This window comes from Lissotriton helveticus, chromosome 1_1 (assembly GCF_964261635.1).
Source record: "Lissotriton helveticus chromosome 1_1, aLisHel1.1, whole genome shotgun sequence".
In the NCBI taxonomy this organism is placed as follows: Eukaryota; Metazoa; Chordata; class Amphibia; order Caudata; family Salamandridae; genus Lissotriton; species Lissotriton helveticus.
The window spans coordinates 2,015,595,277-2,015,618,257 of NC_136057.1; the positions used below are offsets into that span (position 1 = coordinate 2,015,595,277).

A 22,981-nucleotide genomic window follows, 5' to 3' on the forward strand; every position below is an offset into this window, starting at 1 on the left:
GCTGGGTCCAAACTGGGGTGGCGTGGTGAGCAAAAGAAAGATAGATTAAACCCAGATCTTTGTGACTACGGTGAATGTTTGCATTGTTCCCCATTCCGTCCATCATTTGTTCCTTTTACATTTGTTGCCCTAAGTGGGGAGGGTATGCTCAGACATGGGACCTGTGCTTACCCCACCACTGGATTCTAGCTAGCCTGGCTGAGGGGTGATGCTCCCGAAACCAGTCCCAGGATGCTTGTTTCTGGCCCAGGGAGGACCTGGCTTGGTAGTTCAGGCTGGACTGTTCCCATAAGGAACAGGGTCAAGACTGATGTGCATATGGCTGGGTCCAAACTGGGATCATGTGTTGAGCAATAGAATGATGGATTAAAACCAGATCTTTGTGACTGGGGTGAATGTTTGCATTGTTCAGCATTTCGTCCATCATTTGTTCCTTTTGCATGTGCAAAGCCACCCTGCGTGAATTATGAGTAGGAAAGGCAGCGCAAATTGCTGCGTCACCTTACTCTGCACCGGGTGGCGTTCCATGGGCATTGCAGTTGGTTTTCCTTTGCAGCACCCATGGAATTAGATGCTGCCCCAGATTTACAAAATCATGTACTGCTGGAGAAGCTCCAAAATACTACACCTCCCGAGGTGAGGCGTGATGAGGAGAAATATGTTTATTTCTTCTTGTTTTTTCCTCTTTCTATGCGTACTGCATTCTGCATCACACATAGAAAAATGAACACACCTCTTATGCTTGTTTTTGTGCAGGAAAGTGATCCTTCCTGACCAAAAGCAATCCTGCATGCAAAAGAGGCACCCTTGCACCACTGTAAAGGATGCCCACGTTGCAGCTAGGCTGCCGAAATACCAGAGCAGGGAGAAAGGACAGGAATGCACCGTATTGCGTAAATATGGTGCATTCCTGCCCTTTCACTTTGAGGCAGGACAGTGCAGAAAGTTGCCTTGCTGTGCTACCATGTGCCAAAATCCCAGAAATGAGGCCCAAGATGTTTAGCAAATAGAGGTACTCAAAATATTAACCCTCATGGCGTGGGCTCTCTCATTCTTACTTCTAAATAATACTTGAAAACTGCAAAAAATATGTGAGGTACCATTGTAATGACCTATAATCACCCATCGCTCCCATCAGAAATGTGCCTTTTCCTGGTAGACAAGAATCTCGGAGTGGATCCTGGAAGGTTTATCAGTAACTGACAAAATAACCGGTTTATTTGAACTTCCTGTAGCACGAGTTGATTGTATCTAAACTAAGGGCCAGATGTAGGAGCCCTAATACCGGTCGGTAACGGCCGAATTCGGCCGTTACCGACCAGTATTTGGGTTTTCTGATGTAGGAGGCCTATATTTTACCGATTCTGTAAATTTACCGAATCGGTAAATTTACAGAATCCGTAAAATACTGAATCGGTATATTTACCGATTCGGTAAATCCATATGTAGATGACACTCCTGAGAGTGCCACAGGCCCTTAAGAGTTGGTATTTTACCACCCAATCCTATTGGGTGGTAAAATACCGAATTCAGGTGTGCATGCACATCTGTGCATGCACACCTGTGCAATGTGACACACAGACATGCCCTTAGGGCATGTATGTGTGCCACATGGCACACAAGCCTGTAGTTGGGGTGCTAGAGGGTGTCAAAGTGACACCCCCTGCACCCTTGCAGGATTCGGTATTTACCGATTCTGTAAATACCGAATCTGTATTTCCCATTGATTCCTATGGGCGTCAAGGCCCATAGGAATCAATGTGAAATACAGATTCGGTATTTACAGAATCGGTAAATACCGACTCTTACAGAATCGGTAATTGAAATATGTAAATTACCTACATCTGCCTCCTTCCGATTTACCTACTCTTAAATACCGATTCGGTATGAGTCGGTATTTAAGAGTAGGTAAATCGGAATTACCTACATCTGGCCCTAAGTTTCCACACATAAAAAAAACATTTCACAATTCTTCGGAAAATAACACTTTGTAACATCATACATGATATTTTACTCAGGTTTTCATTTCATTCTATGGCACAATATCACTCATTTGACTTTATATATCCCATATTTTGGTTGACCTACATTAAGTAAATCATGTCATTAATCTGATATGTTGGTTTACATGATCACATCGCCAAACTGAGCTATTTTTCACACATTTGCCTTAATATATGTTTTTAGAAATGTCAACATGGACTTGCCTGTTTTGCGTAAGTTTGGTACAGCTGTTCCAAAGTTAATCCTAGCGCACTGTCAGTCATGTTAATCAAAAATGTGCTCATTTGCCATTCCAGAGATTGAGAATCGAGGTACATATAATCCAGCCCGGTCACAGCTCGTTTAGTAATTTTATATTTTGGTAATTTATAGAGGACAAACCTGAAAATAAAAAGATTGGAATAAAATATGAGTCTAAATAATTGTCTAACATTTTCATTACCCACAGTGTACCATGATTGTAGTACAAATCAAAGTGAACTACAGCAGTGCATTATTAAATCTATGTCACGCATCATAAGAAAATCTCCACGTAGTTTGTGAACTCTCATGCAAAAAAGTATGGAGTATTTTTTCCACATTTCACTCTGAACGAGCCTTAAGGCAGTATGAATTAATCTCAATGTAATTGCAAATCCTTCGTTTTGTGGACCAAATATTGTCTATAAACTTTATTTAAAAACTTTTATCAAATTAAAATTATTAATGAATTTTCGCCCAAAACACAGTATGCAATTGTTCCCAGGTGTACATAGGAGATTCCTAAAATGCACAAACAAATCCTCCTAAGATTCATCATAAATATTCTCACTTAAAATGTTAATTTTATTTTAGACATATGCACCATTACATTTGCAATGTGCCACAAAGTTTCAAACGTATGCATCAAATACAGTCATGAAATCCAAATATAAATCTTCATATTTGGCAATACACACAAATGCACATTGAATTTCCCCCATGGTCAAGTAAATCTTTCTCAAATATCAAATGTCTGCCCCAAAATGTTTCATAAAATCTGTCTCAAGTACACTATGAAGTCTCTTGATATGCATCATCGAATGCCTTTCAAGTATACCACCGGAATGACCATCTAATCAGCTGTGCAAAACCCTCCAGAGCTGAGCTGGTAAAGGCTGCTTTGGGATATGCCCTTGGTGGTTCCTATCAGCCCACAGCTCCCCCAGGGCACTATCAAATAACAGTTGCATGATGAATGATAAGCCAAACTATTTAGAAAGTGGTGTACCGGGTTATTAGCACAGAGCATGGCCTGAGCCGAGTGCACACATGCCCTCACTTACACCCGGACTGAAGCTCTAAATATTCAGCCAACTTCCCACCATGGCTGCTGGCATAGTTTCCATCCAATTACTAGGGGGATCGGGCCATGAAAAGAAAATGGGGGTGTGGACATCAATATGTCAGTGCCAATATTCTCCAGGGAGCACTACAACTGATATTCTTAAGATTACCCTGTACAATGTTGTAAATGAAACTTCAAGGATTACCCTTGTTCCAGGTCTGCTTATGCAACCATGTGATGATAATCCTAAGAATGATTGAAGTGCAAGGGTTTAGAACCATGTCCCTTGCCCTGAGGAATCACAAAGTACTGTGAAAGAGAACCTAGGGATCAAATAAAGGGACCCAACAACCATCTTTCTTCCACTTGTCCATGACACGATCAGACAGCAATTATTGTTGCTCAACTCAAATTGCAATCCATCAACCTTACCTCTGTCCTGCCTTGAAATTGGTGGGCTGACTCCTTGTGTCTTGGTCCAAACATATGCTACTGTCTCTCTGCACAATTTAGCAGATTATTGATATTGTGAATGCAGTTGCCGCTTCTTCCACAAATGTACACATGCGTAGAGTAGAACAGCCTTATTCTAAAGGAACGATGCTTGTCCATTTTTCACAATAAACATGGGTGCTGTGGTCTGCATGCCAGGCCATTGAGGCATGCGAAGCAGATAGATCCCTAGGATTTTGCGGCTTTGGGTGGCAAATTGCACCGCCAAAAGTGCAAAATTTGATATCTAAAATCTCAAACATCACGGTATATTTGCGATCGTAAAAAAACCTTTCCCGCCACAAAAATATCAAAGGCTTGTGCTCTGTCACTGTTGGAGGCTGTGCTGTGTCACAGAGTCTCCATCAGCACAGCGCCTGGAATCGGAGGGTGTCTAATGCCAAAGAGAGCAGATTACAATGTGAAAACTGCTCTTTCTGGCCTCAGACAACCTATGCGTGCAGGGCAGCAGGGGTTGATGGGTAGGTGGGGGAAGAGGGTGGGAGCAGGGAAGGTTGAGGGTATGAAAAAAAACCTGAGATTTAAAGGAGGTTAGGGGTTAACAGAAGACAATGGAGAGAAGAGGGAGAGAAGTGCAGTGGAGGGTGGGGGGCATGAGAGCCTTTTGAGGTCCGCATGGGGCACACTAACATGTGAGGCAGCCTGCAGGTTAATTGCTCAGGAAGTGGCTAGGTGCATTTCAAAGGCAGGTGACAGAGGAATTTTGCACCTGTGATGCCTGCTGGCCTTTTGCTCACCCTCACTTTACTGGCTCAGTGGTAGCACATTTCCAGTAAAGAGAGGGTGAACGCAAGTTTCTTTTTTATTTAACATATTTGCAGGCACTTTTGAACAAATTGCGGCATTTTTATAAAAGTGAAGATTTTGTGATTTTTTTGCAATTTGCGAAATCCGGGAGGAACGGGGGCCTGACCCAATGAAACCCCTCAGTAGATGGATGTAAGGCATGGTAACATTGACTTATATAATGTCAATGTAGAAATGAACATAACAATATGTTCCAAAGTTACTGGCTGATGTAGATATGGTCTTCTATGCGGTATGGATAACAGCCTATATGCGTTTAAAATGTATTTGGCAATGTGAAAAAGGCTTAGAATGGAATGCTGTACATTCCATTAATGTGAAAATGATTATGGAAATGTGTACTATTGTTGAGCAAAGGGGGAACAAATTTGGTAATGTCGGCTGTGCATACTGCAACCCAGCATAATGATGTGTGCTAATATACATACTGGTTTTGAGAGTTCAACTTATAAGTGGCCCTTCGGTTCTGATGAGAAGTCTGAGTTCCTGATGCCATTTATTACCTATACATCTTTCCACTGCTCTCTCTTGGTTTTTGACAACGCCAGTGGATGATGTCAAAATAGCGATACCAAGTACCCTGTCAGATGGGCTAGTTAAAAGGCAAGATATGAGGGGCGTGGTCTCGCTACGCATGGAGTGAGATGCACGCCGAGGGAGCTCCGGGTAGCCGCTGCATTTTGAATAATTTATCGTGGCCCGGGGCTTCAAAGGGGATGCTGCTCAGCCTGCCTGATTATCGGAAGCGCCAGTGAGTCCTTTGCCCGCCTGGAACTACTCTTTTGGTGCTGGTGACTGTGTCTTTGGCGACTGGGATGTCGGGCTTGGTCCGGGAGCCCGCAGCTGCCATTTTGATTTCCTCTGACTTCGGAGAGCACCCAGCTCGCGAGGGTTCCCTCCTGAGCCATAGCAGCACAAGGGGAGACTCTGCTGGATCGCCTGGGATCGGCGAGGAGGTGCGGCGTTCCCCACTTGATACCTTGAAATGCAGGAGGTGTGCGGCACTGCAGGCGCTGGGACTGCCGCCATCTTGTGCCTCTCTGTGCAGTACAGGGGATTGTGCTGCAGAGCCCCTGGCTGATTCTACCCCCCACTGCTGGTTTCCTGGAAGTTATGAGACACTGCGCCGCCTGTCGTGGAGAAGGGTGAGACTGGGTGAGTGACGCTCCACGACTTGCTTCTCTACAAGGACCTGATGCCTCCTACTGCTGAGGGTGTGCGCTGGCTGTGGACCATGGATTGACTCTGCTGTCCTCCTGGTCCCTTTCCCCTGGGACTTTTTGGAGGAGCGTCCCCTGTTGGGTGTGACCGCTTGAGGCCCTGAGACTTTGCCGAGCTAAGCCTCTCACTCAACGGTCCCTCCGCCTCCTTGTTATGGCCCGGCTACTGTGGGCCCCCCAGATCTACCTTCTGGGTGCCGGCTGCTGGGTCACGCTGGGGCCTTCCGAAGACTTGTGGCGTAGGCCTGTTGCAACGCGGACCCACGGGATGAGCTCTATTGTGGTGCCATCCTCCGTGCAACCTCGCCAGGGGTTCCTCCATCCTGTGGTGTTCCTGGTCCTTGTCCCTGTGGGGCTCCATACGTGACTACTGGGGGTGTTCTCACACCTGCTGAGGTCCTACGAGGCACTTCGCACCATCCTGCCTCCGAACGTAGGTCTTTCATGCAGCACAGGGGGGTTCCCTGAGGGGGCCACGGGCTCTAATAGGAAAAGCTGTTCCCCATCTCCCCTACACGTCTGATAGCCCTGCTGACTTACGCTACAACGACTCCTAGCCCTTCATTGGGGGATGTGCTCTGCCTCCTGCTTTACCCCTTTGTCCTGGCTCCCCATCACGTGAGTTGGTGCTTAAGGGGTCATGCCATGCTCTAAAGCTGGAAAAGAAATTGCTACATCCCCGAGATACAATCCTGTGACTGCTTTGTGGAACAAACCTGGCTCTACACCATCTGCGGCCATGGCGTCTTCGGCAGAGGACCCCTATGAGCCTCTTACACAATCCTTCATGGCCAACTTCTTGCAGGAAATTAAGTCTGAAATTAGATCGCTCAGAACCGAGGTTCAAACCTGCATCAAGGAACTCAGAGATGTCACAGAAATAGGAGAGAGAATGGACGATCTAGAGAAGACGGTTCATGCTCGCACGGAAGACCAGGAGCAACTTTGGCAACGATTGGCCCTCGTGGAGGAACAACATACTGAGCTTCAAATTAAGCAAGAGGACTTAGAAAAATGGACCGCCGTAATAATTTGCGCATGAGGGGTATTCCAACAGGGGCTGAAGGCTCTGATATTGTGACTTTTGTTGCGGAATTGATCAGAGGGGATTAGGATGCCTCTCCACCTGTGCTTGACAGGGCTCACAGTGTGGCTGTACCCCCTGGGCGCTCTGGTCTGGTTCCTGACATATTAACCAGAGTCCACTTCTTCACAGAGAAAGAGGCTTGCCCCCTCTCTTATTCCTTAGAGAGTTACATCTCTGGAATGGCTTGTGCTATTGAGCACAGCCTGCTCCTAGTCTGGAATAGAACTTGTTGGCCACGTTGGCCTTTGTTTCATCTAGAAACGTTGTTCTTCTTTTTCTTTTTTTTTTCATTTTCTCTCCTTTTCCTTTTTCCCCTGTTTGGATGGAGAGAGGACCATACTACTCGGGGTGTAACATTTCTCTGCCAATGGTTATTTCTTTGTGTATCGACGCCTTCCGATTTAATGCTGCATATTGAGATGCATTCTGGCTGTATTTATTTTCCAGGTTGGTTTGATGGGGAGGACGGGGGGATATGGGTCATATATTGGTCTCACAACCTTTGAAGGTGGTTGGGTGTAATCAGCTTTTGTCATGACTTCTGTGCCTTGTTTGAAACTCCTTTCTCTTAATGTAAAGGGTCTTAACTCTCCTAGCAAACGTCGTCAGATTTGGCGCTATCTGTTACAGCAGAACCCAGACATTATCTTCCTACAAGAGACGCACCTCTTAAAGGCAGACTCTTTCTGTATAGCTCACCCTAAATATCCCTTCCAATGCTGGGCATCTGCACCTACAAAAAACAGCTGGGGTGGCTATTCTCTGTAGAGCGGGCATCCAACAGGGAGCTGCCAGGGTGATTCTTGGTAAAGATGGCAGATTCCTCAAACTAGTGGTCCTGGTTGTGACTTTCACTCTCATCAATATCTATGCCCCTAACCACGCACAGGATCTCTTTATCAGGGAACTCCTATGGGAACAGATCACACATGACGATCATCAGCTCATATTGGGGGTGATTTCAATTTGGTATGGGAAGCAGGACTAGACCATAGGACAGGCACATTTCATGAGGCTGGGGCCATGTCTGCCTATTTGAAACAAGCATTGGAAATGCAATAGGTCTCGCAATAACGCGAGTCTGAACTATTAGCATTGTAAATGATAATGCCCTTTATTTTTGCGTTCTGGTTTTTGGAACATAAATAAAAGGCTTTGTCATTTACAAGGCGTATAGCTTAAATTTGCGTTAAAACGAGACCTATTGCATTGCAATGGTGGTGGTGCTGCTGAGTTTTCTCTGAATCTCCACAATCTGCACCCACAATCTGCACCCACAATCTGCACCCACAATCTGCACCCTGAATCTGCACCCACAATCTGCACCCACAATCTGCACCCACAATCTGCACCCAGAATCTGCACCCTCAATCTGCACCCGCAATCTGCACCCACAATCTGCACCCACAATCTGCACCCACAATCTGCACCCACAATCTGCACTCTGAATCTGCACCCACAATCTGCACTCTGAATCTGCACCCACAATCTGCACCCACAATCTGCACCCACAATCTGCACTCTGAATCTGCACCCACAATCTGCACTCTGAATCTGCACCCACAATCTGCACCCACAATCTGCACCCACAATCTGCACCCACAATCTGCACCCTGAATCTGCACCCACAATCTGCACCCACAATCTGCACCCACAATCTGCACCCACAATCTGCACTCTGAATCTGCACCCACAATCTGCACCCACAATCTGCACCCACAATCTGCACCCACAATCTGCACCCACAATCTGCACTCTGAATCTGCACTCTGAATCTGCACTCTGAATCTGCACCCACAATCTGCACCCACAATCTGCACCCACAATGTGTGAGTGGGGTTGCGTGGGTGAGTGGCGTTGCGTGGGTGAGTGGCGTTGCGTGTGTGAGTGGCGTTGCGTGTGTGAGTGGCGTTGCGTGTGTGAGTGGCGTTGTGTGTGTGAGTGGCGTTGCGTGTGTGAGTGGCGTTGCGTGTGTGAGTGGCATTGCGTGTGTGAGTGGCATTGCGTGTGTGAATGGCGTTGCGTGTGTGAGTGGCGTTGCGTGTGTGAGTGGCGTTGCGTGTGTGAGTGGCGTTGCGTGTGTGAGTGGCATTGCGTGTGTGAGTGGCGTTGCGTGGATGAGTGGCGTTGCGTGGGTGAGTGGTGTTGCGTGTGTAAGTGCCGTTGCGTGTGTGAGTGGGGTTGCGTGGGTGAGTGGGGTTGCGTGGGTGAGTGGGGTTGCGTGGGTGAGTGGCGTTGCGTGTGTGAGTGGCGTTGCGTGTGTGAGTGGCGTTGCGTGTGTGAGTGGCGTTGCGTGGGTGAGTGGCGTTGCGTGGGTGAGTGGCGTTGCGTGGGTGATTGGTGTTGCGTGTGTGAGTGGCGTTGCGTGTGTAAGTGGCGTTGCGTGGATGAGTGGCGTTGCGTGGGTGAGTTGTGTTGCGTGTGTGAGTGGCGTTGCGTGTGTGAGTGGCGTTGCGTGGGTGAGTGGGGTTGCGTGGGTGAGTGGGGTTGCGTGGGTGAGTGGGGTTGCGTGGGTGAGTGGCGTTGCGTGTGTGAGTGGCATTGCGTGTGTGAGTGGCGTTGTGTGTGTGAGTGGCGTTGCGTGTGTGAGTGGCGTTGCGTGTGTGAGTGGCGTTGCGTGTGTGAGTGGCGTTGCGTGTGTGAGTGGCGTTGCGTGTGTGAGTGGCGTTGCGTGTGTGAGTGGCGTTGCATGTGTGAGTGGCGTTGCGTGTGTGAGTGGCGTTGCGTGTGTGAGTGGCATTGCGTGTGTGAGTGGCGTTGCGTGGGTGAGTTGTGTTGCGTGTGTGAGTGGCGTTGCGTGTGTGAGTGGCGTTGCGTGGATGAGTGGCGTTGCGTGGGTGAGTTGTGTTGCATGTGTGAGTGGCGTTGCGTGTGTGAGTGGCGTTGCGTGTGTGAGTGGGGTTGCGTGGATGAGTGGGGTTGCGTGGATGAGTGGGGTTGCGTGGATGAGTTGCGTTGCGTGTGTGAGTGGCGTTGCGTGTGTGAGTGGCGTTGCGTGCGTGAGTGGCGTTGCGTGTGTGAGTGGCGTTGCGTGTGTGAGTGGCGTTGCGTGGATGATAGTGGGCTTGCGTGGGTGTGAGTGGCGTTGCGTGTCTGTAAGTGTTGCTGTGTGGGTGAAAGTGGCACAGAGCCTTTGATGTGGCCTGGCGCAGGAGAAATGCTGCTGCTGCTCATTAAATACAAGAGCGGCCGGGAAGCGGCCGGGAAACACAAGTACTGCCGGCCACATAATTAGGGGAGGAGAAGCCGCACAGCACACGCTGGGAGAAGCCCTTTGATGTGCTGTGCGGCCGGGATGCGCGCTCTGTGCTGGGGGAGGGGGGAGGGCCATTAGCCTGAACTCGCGGCAAGATCAAACGAAGGGTGGGAGGGACATTGAGGAACAGATGGCCATGAAAGTGTATGGGCCAAAAGCGCGTGCCTGTACGTGCACTCGAAGAAAACGCCACGAAAAAATGCGGTGGTTTGACAATCAGTTCGAGCACTTGAATTCTCGCCATTTCCCATTCCTTCGGAATGGTAAAGGACGAGACCTAAAAACTGTTCATTGATTTGGGACTGCTAGATATCTGGCGTTACCACTCCCCAGCTACATGAGACTATTCCTATTACTCACATGTCCATTGCTCCTACTCCAGAATTGACTATCTATTTGTTCCCCATTCCCCGGTAGACAACGTTCCCTCTGCTTTTATGTCCGACATCTCCATCCGGACCACGCATATGAGAAGCTTCTGTTCCATGATCGCACCCCTCACTCATGACACCCCCCTTGATGGAGACTACCCCCCATGTCCTCCGGGATCCAGCAGATGTGACCGAGATCCGCAAATCTATCTTGTCCTATTTGTCGCCCACTGATCTACCGGAACCACCTTTCCATTGTTTGGGATGCCTTTAAAGCCACGATTCAGGGTTGTATCACCTCAATTGCGATAGCCTGGGCTCAGGAGGCTTGTTTGTTTGAGGACAATTTATCCAGGGACATCAAAGCGCTGGAAAAACTAGATCAGGAACATCCCCTAGCTCTTAATAAGCTCTTAATAAGCAACGCCTGGCCATGCTCCATGGTCAGTTACAGGCTCATAGAACTAATAATGCGGAACACGCCTTATTGGCATTGAAGCAACGATACTATGCAGCTGAATTAGCAATGAAGTTGTTGCACGTAGAAATGGACAGATCGTCCAGTTTTAAATTAAGGTCTCCTAAGAGCGTGACATTTTTGGAGTTTAAGAGTAGAGGAGTAATAAGACTAGGGAACGAGGTAGTCCAAGGTGTGGGGTGTCCAGGTGGGCGGTAAATAAGCAAACCAGTGAGCTTGAAGTTGGGGTTTAAAGCAAGCTTAAAAAGTGCGGCTTCACAGTTCGGAATGTCTATAGGATCAAATCTGCATTGAAGACAAATTTAAAAATAATAGCTATGCCCCCTCCCAATTTGGAGACTCTGTCTAATCAGACTACAGCATAATTTGGTGGTAATGCTGCAGCTATATCAGGACCGATTCAGAAAAGGGGGAGGGGGGTGGTGATGAACAGAGTGTCTGAATTAAGCAGACCACTCTTACCCAGTCCAAAGATCAGGGCTTGATCCATCACCGTTATTTATCTCACTGCCCCATCCCAGCTCAGAACCTGGCTATATGCAAATTAGTCTGTCCCTGGCCCAGTGCATCATGGGAACAGGGCAGACCAAACTACCAAGCCAATTCTTCACCAGAAAGGAGACAAGCTACCGGGGACCGGTTTCTGGCATTTCAGCCTCTTCGGCCCGGCTTGCTTGAATCCTGATGGAGCAGTGAGAAAGGGACTCATGTCTGAGTATACCCTGCCACACCTATAGTGGCCAAAAACGATTCAGAAAAGGGGGTGGTGATGAACAGAGTGTCTGAATTAAGCAGACCACTCTTACCCAGTCCAAAGATCAGGGCTTGATCCATCACCGTTATTTATCTCACTGCCCCATCCCAGCTCAGAACCTGGCTATATGCAAATTAGTCTGTCCCTGGCCCAGTGCATCATGGGAACAGGGCAGACCAAACTACCAAGCCAATTCTTCACCAGAAAGGAGACAAGCTACCGGGGACCGGTTTCTGGCATTTCAGCCTCTTCGGCCCGGCTTGCTTGAATCCTGATGGAGCAGTGAGAAAGGGACTCATGTCTGAGTATACCCTGCCACACCTATAGTGGCCAAAAACGATTCAGAAAAGGGGGTGGTGATGAACAAAGTGTCTGAATTAAGCAGACCACTCTTACCCAGTCCAAAGATCAGGGCTTGATCCATCACCGTTATTTATCTCACTGCCCCATCCCAGCTCAGAACCTGGCTATATGCAAATTAGTCTGTCCCTGGCCCAGTGCATCATGGGAACAGGGCAGACCAAACTACCAAGCCAATTCTTCACCAGAAAGGAGACAAGCTACCGGGGACCGGTTTCTGGCATTTCAGCCTCTTCGGCCCGGCTTGCTTGAATCCTGATGGAGCAGTGAGAAAGGGACTCATGTCTGAGTATACCCTGCCACACCTATAGTGGCCAAAAACGATTCAGAAAAGGGGGTGGTGATGAACAGAGTGTCTGAATTAAGCAGACCACTCTTACCCAGTCCAAAGATCAGGGCTTGATCCATCACCGTTATTTATCTCACTGCCCCATCCCAGCTCAGAACCTGGCTATATGCAAATTAGTCTGTCCCTGGCCCAGTGCATCATGGGAACAGGGCAGACCAAACTACCAAGCCAATTCTTCACCAGAAAGGAGACAAGCTACCGGGGACCGGTTTCTGGCATTTCAGCCTCTTCGGCCCGGCTTGCTTGAATCCTGATGGAGCAGTGAGAAAGGGACTCATGTCTGAGTATACCCTGCCACACCTATAGTGGCCAAAAACGATTCAGAAAAGGGGGTGGTGATGAACAGAGTGTCTGAATTAAGCAGACCACTCTTACCCAGTCCAAAGATCAGGGCTTGATCCATCACCGTTATTTATCTCACTGCCCCATCCCAGCTCAGAACCTGGCTATATGCAAATTAGTCTGTCCCTGGCCCAGTGCATCATGGGAACAGGGCAGACCAAACTACCAAGCCAATTCTTCACCAGAAAGGAGACAAGCTACCGGGGACCGGTTTCTGGCATTTCAGCCTCTTCGGCCCGGCTTGCTTGAATCCTGATGGAGCAGTGAGAAAGGGACTCATGTCTGAGTATACCCTGCCACACCTATAGTGGCCAAAAACGATTCAGAAAAGGGGGTGGTGATGAACAGAGTGTCTGAATTAAGCAGACCACTCTTACCCAGTCCAAAGATCAGGGCTTGATCCATCACCGTTATTTATGTCACTGCCCCATCCCAGCTCAGAACCTGGCTATATGCAAATTAGTCTGTCCCTGGCCCAGTGCATCATGGGAACAGGGCAGACCAAACTACCAAGCCAATACTTCACCAGAAAGGAGACAAGCTACCGGGGACCGGTTTCTGGCATTTCAGCCTCTTCGGCCCGGCTTGCTTGAATCCTGATGGAGCAGTGAGAAAGGGACTCATGTCTGAGTATACCCTGCCACACCTATAGTGGCCAAAAACGATTCAGAAAAGGGGTTGGTGATGAACAGAGTGTCTGAATTAAGCAGACCACTCTTACCCAGTCCAAAGATCAGGGCTTGATCCATCACCGTTATTTATCTCACTGCCCCATCCCAGCTCAGAACCTGGCTATATGCAAATTAGTCTGTCCCTGGCCCAGTGCATCATGGGAACAGGGCAGACCAAACTACCAAGCCAATTCTTCACCAGAAAGGAGACAAGCTACCGGGGACCGGTTTCTGGCATTTCAGCCTCTTCGGCCCGGCTTGCTTGAATCCTGATGGAGCAGTGAGAAAGGGACTCATGTCTGAGTATACCCTGCCACACCTATAGTGGCCAAAAACGATTCAGAAAAGGGGGTGGTGATGAACAGAGTGTCTGAATTAAGCAGACCACTCTTACCCAGTCCAAAGATCAGGGCTTGATCCATCACCGTTATTTATCTCACTGCCCCATCCCAGCTCAGAACCTGGCTATATGCAAATTAGTCTGTCCCTGGCCCAGTGCATCATGGGAACAGGGCAGACCAAACTACCAAGCCAATTCTTCACCAGAAAGGAGACAAGCTACCGGGGACCGGTTTCTGGCATTTCAGCCTCTTCGGCCCGGCTTGCTTGAATCCTGATGGAGCAGTGAGAAAGGGACTCATGTCTGAGTATACCCTGCCACACCTATAGTGGCCAAAAACGATTCAGAAAAGGGGGTGGTGATGAACAGAGTGTCTGAATTAAGCAGACCACTCTTACCCAGTCCAAAGATCAGGGCTTGATCCATCACCGTTATTTATCTCACTGCCCCATCCCAGCTCAGAACCTGGCTATATGCAAATTAGTCTGTCCCTGGCCCAGTGCATCATGGGAACAGGGCAGACCAAACTACCAAGCCAATTCTTCACCAGAAAGGAGACAAGCTACCGGGGACCGGTTTCTGGCATTTCAGCCTCTTCGGCCCGGCTTGCTTGAATCCTGATGGAGCAGTGAGAAAGGGACTCATGTCTGAGTATACCCTGCCACACCTATAGTGGCCAAAAACGATTCAGAAAAGGGGGTGGTGATGAACAGAGTGTCTGAATTAAGCAGACCACTCTTACCCAGTCCAAAGATCAGGGCTTGATCCATCACCGTTATTTATCTCACTGCCCCATCCCAGCTCAGAACCTGGCTATATGCAAATTAGTCTGTCCCTGGCCCAGTGCATCATGGGCTGAGCTGGGATGGTGCAGTGAGCTAAAAAACGGTGATGGATCAAGCCCTGATCTTTGGACTGGGTAAGAGTGGTCTGCTTAATTCAGGCACTCTGTTCATCACCACCCCCTTTTCTGAATCATTTTGTCCACCATAAGCGTGGAAGGGTATACTCAGATGTGAGTCCCTTGCTCATTGCACCATCAGGATTCAAGCAAGCCGGGCCGACGACGCCTGAAATGGCAGAAACCGGTCCCCGGAAGCTTGTTTCCTTCCCAGTACAAGAATTGGCTTGGTAGTTTGGTTTGCCCTGTTCCCATCATGCACTGGGACAGGAACAGACTAATTTGCATATAGCCAAGTTCTGAGCTGGGATGGTGCAGTGAGCTAAAAAACGGTGATGGATCAAGCCCTGATCTTTGGACTGGGTAAGAGTGGTCTGCTTAATTCAGGCACTCTGTTCATCACCACCCCCTTTTCTGAATCATTTTGTCCACCATAAGCGTGGAAGGGTATACTCAGATGTGAGTCCCTTGCTCATTGCACCATCAGGATTCAAGCAAGCCGGGCCGACGACGCCTGAAATGGCAGAAACCGGTCCCCGGAAGCTTGTTTCCTTCCCAGTACAAGAATTGGCTTGGTAGTTTGGTTTGCCCTGTTCCCATCATGCACTGGGACAGGAACAGACTAATTTGCATATAGCCAAGTTCTGAGCTGGGATGGTGCAGTGAGCTAAAAAACGGTGATGGATCAAGCCCTGATCTTTGGACTGGGTAAGAGTGGTCTGCTTAATTCAGGCACTCTGTTCATCACCACCCCCTTTTCTGAATCATGCTATATCAGGACCGGCGCTCTCGTGAAGCCAGGTCTCAGTGAGGAATAGAGCATCTGGCTGTTCGTCCAGAAGAATGTCTAACTTGTGTTTGGGGAGTGAATGACGGTTAAGACTGAGGAACACAAGGTCCTTTGTGGGTAGAGCAGTAGTATGAGTATGAGAGGTGTGATTAGTTGCAGTAGGGGAATATGGCTGATTAATAGAGGGGGAAAACTTACAACATGGACAGGTTTTATTGGCTATATTGTCTGCAGAATAGATTTGGCAGCCTTTTCCAGAAAGAGGGCGGAGAGTTTGAATTTGCTCAGGAGTAAGTGTAAGTCTTTGTGAAATCATTTGATCAGGGGTTTTGGCCCCAGGCCCCGGTCAGGCATGGACGGGCGCAGACGGGCTTGCCCTTGGCGCGCCTTTGGTGCATCCACCCTCGCGCGTCTGCTGCGTGGGACAACAGGCATCTGACAATGTAGAGGACGGGGCTCTAAGTCACGTGACCGTCGAAGCTCCGCCTCTACTCGTCCCACCGGTAGTGAGGCAGGCAAGGGGACTCTATTTTGCAGATCAACCTCCACAACAATCAGGCGTAAAGCCTGTGGTGGACCGAGGTGAGTGCAGGTTTTTAAAAAAAATAACAGTAAAAACAAAGCATAAGGGTGGGCTCTACCTGGGATTTATTCAGACATCACTGCTGACAATCAATTTGTGGGAAACCGAGCACAAAGAGCTTAGTTACCGTGCACCTTCATGCTTTTCAAAGAATCTTCCCAGATGAGCTGTTTTGTTCCTGGAGCGCTCCTCCATATGTCAGTGAATACAATGATGGAAATGGCAATGCTAACAGTGAGACCTTTTGCAGTGGTCCGAGGGCAGTCAAATGTCTCAGGGCAATTGTTGATAGGGATATTTTTATCTATCATTCTAGTGCACATCAATTGAAATGACCAAGTGATGCCTTTTAGCACTTGGCTTTCTCAAGATGCAGAAGAAAAGTAGTTAATCCTTACACATTACATAACATTTAATAACTTGAATGTACAGTCAGGGGAGTTCTCCATGAATGGCGAAGGACTTCAATAACTGTTAAGTAAAACATTACAATCAGAAAATGATTCATAAAGAAAACCAGAATGTCTTGGCACACTCTGGGATTGAGAACACACCTTAAATATGTTTATGGCTCTCTGACTGTAGGTGCAGGAAAGCAATTTGAGATTGAGTAATATGCCCATTTGTTAGGTGGGATGCTTCTTATCATCGCAGTCTTTTTGAACGGTATTGCATTCAATGAAAAATGTGAAGTGTGACTACTGGATTCAAATCAAATCAAATCAGGGAGTTTTGCATAGGGCACTTATCACTCGGAAGTGTCATGGCGCTTGCAGACGGCTCTGATAAAATACTTGATTAGTTGTCAAATAGCCAAAATTTCAGTTTTTTTCTAAAACAGGTATGCTCTGAAATGAAGGTAGGTTAAGAGGGAGGTTATTCCAGGACACAGGAGCAAGTTAGGAAAAAGGCCTTCCTCCATATCTTGCCGTACGGATTCTGAGGGGCGTAAGGAGGGATTCATTACTCGATCTGAGCAACCTGCCTGCTGGTACCATCGTAGTTTTTTGGACCAATAACCAGGGCCTTTTCCATACGTGTTTTTATGAGTCAGACAGAGGGTCTTAAACTGGACTATCTGTCTGACAGGAAGCCAATGCAGAGACCTCAGACAGGGGGCAGATGGAGATCTTGGTGGAAGGTTAAAAACCAATCTCGCCGCCGTGTTCTGCAGGATTTGGAGTTTAGTCAGATAACCTTTGTTTATCGAGGACAGCAGGGCACTTCCATAGTCCATGCAATTTATTATCAGGCCCTGTACTAGTGGTTTCCTGGCCTCCATAGGAATCCATTTGAAAACCTTTTGAAGATTTCGCATCACTCCAAAGCATGAGCGAACTATATGGCTGATCTGATTTTTCATTGACTGTCCATATGGAAGCCTAAATTTCACACAGTTTGTCTGGGTATTGGTCAGGAGCCAAGGTTCAGGGGCCACCAGTCATGAGACCAATGCTCACCAGCTTTGCCAAAGAGCATGATCTCAGACTTATCTCCATTTAGTTGGAGATGGTTTGAGCTCATCCACCTGTCAATGTGGGACATACATTTTTTGAAACACTGTTTAGTTTCTGATGGATCTGGGCCAAGGGTGACCAAGATCTGCGTGGCGTCAGCGTATGACACAACATCAAAACCATATGATCTGATCACCCCGGCCAGTGGTGTCATGTACAGATTAAAAGAGTCGAATTCAGGATGGAGCCCTGTGGCACTCCCTTCTTGACCGGCCTGCTACATGAGACAGTGTTTCCCACCTGAACCGTAGTAACACGGTCTGTTAGATAGCTTTGAAAACATTTTAAGGCGACCCCCCTGACACCAATCTTCCAGAGCTGATGTACTAAAGTACTATGGGAGATGGTGTCAAAGGCAGCGGAGAGGTCAAGCAAGACAAGAATTGTTGACTGACCCCTGTCTAAAGCTATTCTGACATTATCTGTTACCTCCACCAATGATGTCTCTGTGCTATGGGCCACCCTGAAACCCGACTGTGAGGGATCCAGTAGCCCATGATTCTCTAGATAGGTGACAAGCTGTTGGTTTACTAAGGATTCCAAAATTTTTCCGAAATAGGGAAGCAGTGAAATAGGCCGATAGTTCAGACAAAGTTTAGGGTCGGCTGTGTTTTTTTTTTAGGATAGGCCTAACCCTGGTAGCTTTCCATAGATTCAGGATTTCAGCTTCCGACAGTGATTTATTGAATAAGTTAGTTAGAATTTCCAATACTACTGGTGCGATATTTCAAAAATATGCAGATGCAGATGGTGATACTGGTATGTTAGTTCTACTTTGAGGTAGCAACTTCTTAACAATTTTTTTTAATTAAAATAGCACATGCCTAACAGTTTAAAAAAACATAGCCCCAACAACCGACCACTCTTGAGTGCTCGCAATGCGTTCTGGGTACTATAGTATCGATGCACAGATGACCGAAGTTGCCCGATCCTTTAGGTGCCTATAAGTGTAGTGTAGCGAAGCCTGTAACTATGCCCCATCTCTCAGGGCCAATGTTTATGGTACAAAATCACCCGGGATCAGTGAACCCCCAGTAGGCACCAGGATCACCAGAAATCACTTGTAGCTGACCCAATGAGGATTAGAGGTGCCTTTGCATTTTACCAATGACATCTCAGAATGTAGAACTAGAAGTATAATTAGAATGGTTCAGCAATCACCGATGCCTGCTCCAGATTCTTCAACCAGACCCCACACTAGTTTGTAAACATCTGAAACAAAAGGAAGTTGAGTTTTGGCACGGAGCATGTGGGAGATAAAGTAGCATCCCCTTCCTCAATGTTTGAAATTAATGGTTTAGGTCCTAAACGTAATCATAGATCCTTTTTCCTCGGACAGCTAGATCTGGTGACTTATTAGTTCCACAGCAGTTTCAGTTTGCTAAGATAACCCCTCACAGGTACTTCCAGTCACAAGGGCCCTCTGCCAGGGTATCAGGTCTAATTTTAATCTAACTTAAGTACAGGTACACCTTCCTGCTCAAAAACATTCCTCAGAGGCATTTCCTCTTTCTAGGTGTGCTGCAGAATGCAAGAGAGTCTCCTGTGGAAGCTTTGTTTTCATAGTAATATTCAAAAGAACAAAGATACCATTCTGGCAGATTCAGTGAATTCACCATTTATCCTTCGCATATGATACTCATGACCAGAGAGCACTGATTAAAAGAAAATATCTCACCAGTGTTCGTAGGTAAATTCTTACCGTGCCTGCATTTTTAAATGTGCTCTCTTACTTAAGCTCACTGGTGTCTCTGGAACACCTGTCGAAAGCACACTAGATATCAAATAACAATGGAAAATACTAGCTGATGTGATTGAGATCATGGACAATTCCTGAGTGTATCCTAAGGGGTTTGCTGCTATTTTATTCTGATACTTGATCGCAAGTAAAAATTGTTGATGGAACACGACTGTCGAGAAAAGTTCCCACAACGATCGGCCTCAAACAGGGGTGGGTTCTTGCGCCACACTTATTTAACCTTTTCATATCAGATCTCTCTGCGAAATTGAACCACTGCAATGCCCACCCACCAAAACTTGGTGATTTACAGCTCACTCATTTGGCCTATGCAGACGACATTGTCCTCTTGACCCTAACAAAGGTGGGGCTAACCAGATTATTATTGGAACTTTCTGATTTCTTGTTGGCAAACAAGTTGGCATTAAACGTCTCGAAAACTAAAACCATGTTGATTACTAACCGCCGTGGATTGCATCATGATATATGGTTAAAAGGAAAACCATTAGAGAAAGTCACGGCTTACAAATATTTGTTTTTTTTTATAGATGACAAACTTAACCTAAAAGAACAGAAGAATTATCTGTCCCAAAGAGCGGGTGCTCTGATATTTGGACTAAGTACCTTGGCAAAAAAATTGGAAGGGCCATCACTCAAACCCCTTCTAACCGTGATGGCAAATAAAATCCTCCCAACCCTGACCTATGCAAGTGTGGCAATGCACGGAAAGGACGCCGACCTACTAAACACCTTGACAACTAAAATATACAAAAAAGTATTACGACTCCCACGCACGACATCACCAGCTCAATTGCGACTTGAATTCGGAATAAAAAACGAAATATCGGGGAGACTATATTCTCATATTAAGGTGTGGTATCAGATCAAGCAAAAAGCAAGTAATAACAATCTGAATACCTACCTATGGCAAGAGTTTAAATCCCCCAAAAAATCCAAAGCAAATCAATTTCTCATGCAAGCTTTGGAGACAACCTGTTCAAAAACCTTATGGGATAATAATCTGTCATTTGTTGTACTAAAACAGACCCTAAATAAAGTGGCCAAACTCCACTCGTTAATTTTGGACAAAGAAATTTTCTCCCATCGTTCGCACTCATGGGCTGTGATAAATGGCTATAGGACATTGACAGCTGCACAATACCTGGAAACAACTTACTCTATTTTTATTTAGAAAAAGCTGATTGCTTTGAGACTTGGCGACTTTCCGACACGAGCCAATGATCCTGCCTGGAAACTGCTTGATGATGTTTCTTGTCGACTGTGTGGTAGCCCTAAAGAGGATCTAATACACATAATTTGTCACTGTAAGATGCTATCCAAGAAACGGTCACACCTAAAGGAAAGTTATCGGTCCATGAAACTACGAACATGTAGATCAGCCATTATTGGAAGCCTGGACACTACCGCTCCAAGAATACACTGCAAGCTGGTGAAGTTCTTGCAGGCATTTGAGAAACGTATAAAAACAACATGAACAATTAATGCTTTGAATTTTTTAACATTAAGTCTTTTTATCAATCATTTTAGCGATACATTTATAAATTTTATATCTGTTGTGTGACATTCATCAAATTGTTATGGTTTTAATTAACTAAACAATAAAGTTAAAATTTCAAAATTTCAAATTCAAAATTTCAAATTTCACTAGATATCAAATAACAATGGAAAATACTAGCTGATGTGCTGGTGCCTTTAAACTGCAGGACTATGCACGTGGCTGGTACTACATTAGTACATTTCCTACCTCTTTCTTTATTTGCAGAATGCAGCACACATAGAAAGAGGAAGTAACAAGGAGAAATAAACATATTTCTATTCATTACGCCTCTGCTGGGATGGCGTAGCATTTTGTCACTTTCCCAAGTTTACTTCAATTAGTAAATGTGGGAATGCTCCAAAATCCATGGGTTAATGGGTGGGAGCACCTACACTCCACCCATGCAACGCCTTACCAATGCAAAGTAACGTAAGACAGTGATTTGTGCTCCTTTGCGTTACTTTGGATTTACTAAGCCAAGCTGAGCAACTCAAGGTGGCTTGGTTTGGCATGGCTAAGTAAATATCATTTAAGCCCTTGCATTGCCTTGCGTCACCTTGTGTGACGCAATTCCAACACAAGGGCTTGGTAAATCTGGGTCTTAAAGACTCAGTCTGCCCCCTCTGGAATGCTTTAATCGAAAACCTATATGTAGCTACTGACTTACAAATGTGAAAATTGCTGAAAACCAAATGCTATACTATGCTTTCAATCCCCTAGACAAGAGTGTAATCACTTCTGTCAACAGACAAAAACAGTGTAACCAGGATGCTAGCTTCCGACACTGCCTCGCCCTGTACCCCATTTTACGCTCTCAATTGATAGCGCTGAGAAAACTAACTAAACTAACTAATGATCCATATGTCATAAATACAATACCTTTATTACATGAAAATGGTATCTGCAATTCATCATTATTAGGTGTGGTGTTACCAACAATGTGTCATCCAGCTACATGAAAGCAAATGAATAACCAATTTGAGATGAACAAATATAGTTTTCGAATTATAACTACAGACAGTATTGACTATGGATCGTTTCGAAAAAAGACCCAAAACTAGCTAGTCCTCGTTACAATTTTGTGTATCCCCTTCACAATGGCGTACGTAATAAATGATGAACAGTTGGCCACTAGCATCGTGTATGTCAACTTCATAATACGGGGTTCCAAATAGAAAAATATTTTTAACTAAACATATTTACATAAATAGAAGGTAAAAAGCAGGCTTTTGAATTTAGGAATTAAGGATGTTAGGAAGAGTTCGGGATATTTTAAGAGATGAAGTCAGGTGGGAAGGGTAGGGTAACTTAAAAGTTGTTTCTAGTTACGGTGAGTATTTGAATCGGGTAAGGTAAATATGGGAGATAATCGGTAAACAAAAAAAAACATGTTCATTGTGAAGCAGTCTGGTGTACTAGTTTCACTTAAAGAGTTCTTCTTCTAGTGCCAGTTAACAAATTCTCACTTAGGGTTTCTCTGTAGTGTGTCCCCTCAAACCCTCTGAAAGGATTGTCCTCGGTAGTAACTTTGTTGTTGAAGCAGATTTTTCGAAGTGAACTCCTTGGGAGAACCCTGATGCTATCACAAAACTATTTGCAGTGACTCACCAGTCTACGGGTTCGCCAGCTTCGTTTCTGCAGGATATATCGGCTGCATGCAGAGAAACAACAGAAAATAAAATAAGCAAAAGGAGACTGATCCACAAAGATGGAGATTTGGGAACCATTGTGCAATGATGAGTAGGGAACCCAGCCAGTGTGCTTTCATCGATGTCTGTCTGTGGATGAGTCAAACACAATACTATCAAAAGACCGACTAGCTATCAATGAGACGAGCGCGGGACAGTGGGGGAAATACCAGCACACACGAAAACACTAGCTGATTTCAAAGTCTCTGGAAACAAAACAACATCACTTCCTTCTTCTGAATTACTACTTCTTCTTAAGTTTCATTTTCCCTCTGCTTACATTTTTTTGACTACGTTGCAATGCCCCTGCAGATAAATAAAGAAAGAGGAAGGAACTTTGTCATGTAG

The 22,981-nt window shown here is 46.3% G+C and overlaps 1 protein-coding gene across 1 annotated transcript in view; it reads right to left on the reverse strand.

Annotated features, from left to right (window-relative positions):
* Positions 1-22,734, reverse strand: part of DNASE2B (deoxyribonuclease 2 beta) — a 257,300-nt gene extending 234,566 nt beyond the window's left edge. Inside the window, exons 1-2 of the mRNA XM_078659262.1 lie at positions 22,554-22,734; positions 2,208-2,385 (exon numbers count right to left, since the gene is read on the reverse strand). Of these exons, the coding sequence (XP_078515388.1) occupies positions 2,208-2,385; positions 22,554-22,672 (297 nt within the window). The 5' untranslated portion in view covers positions 22,673-22,734. The remainder of the gene's footprint in view (positions 1-2,207; positions 2,386-22,553) is intronic.
* Between the last annotated feature and the right edge of the window lie 247 nt (positions 22,735-22,981).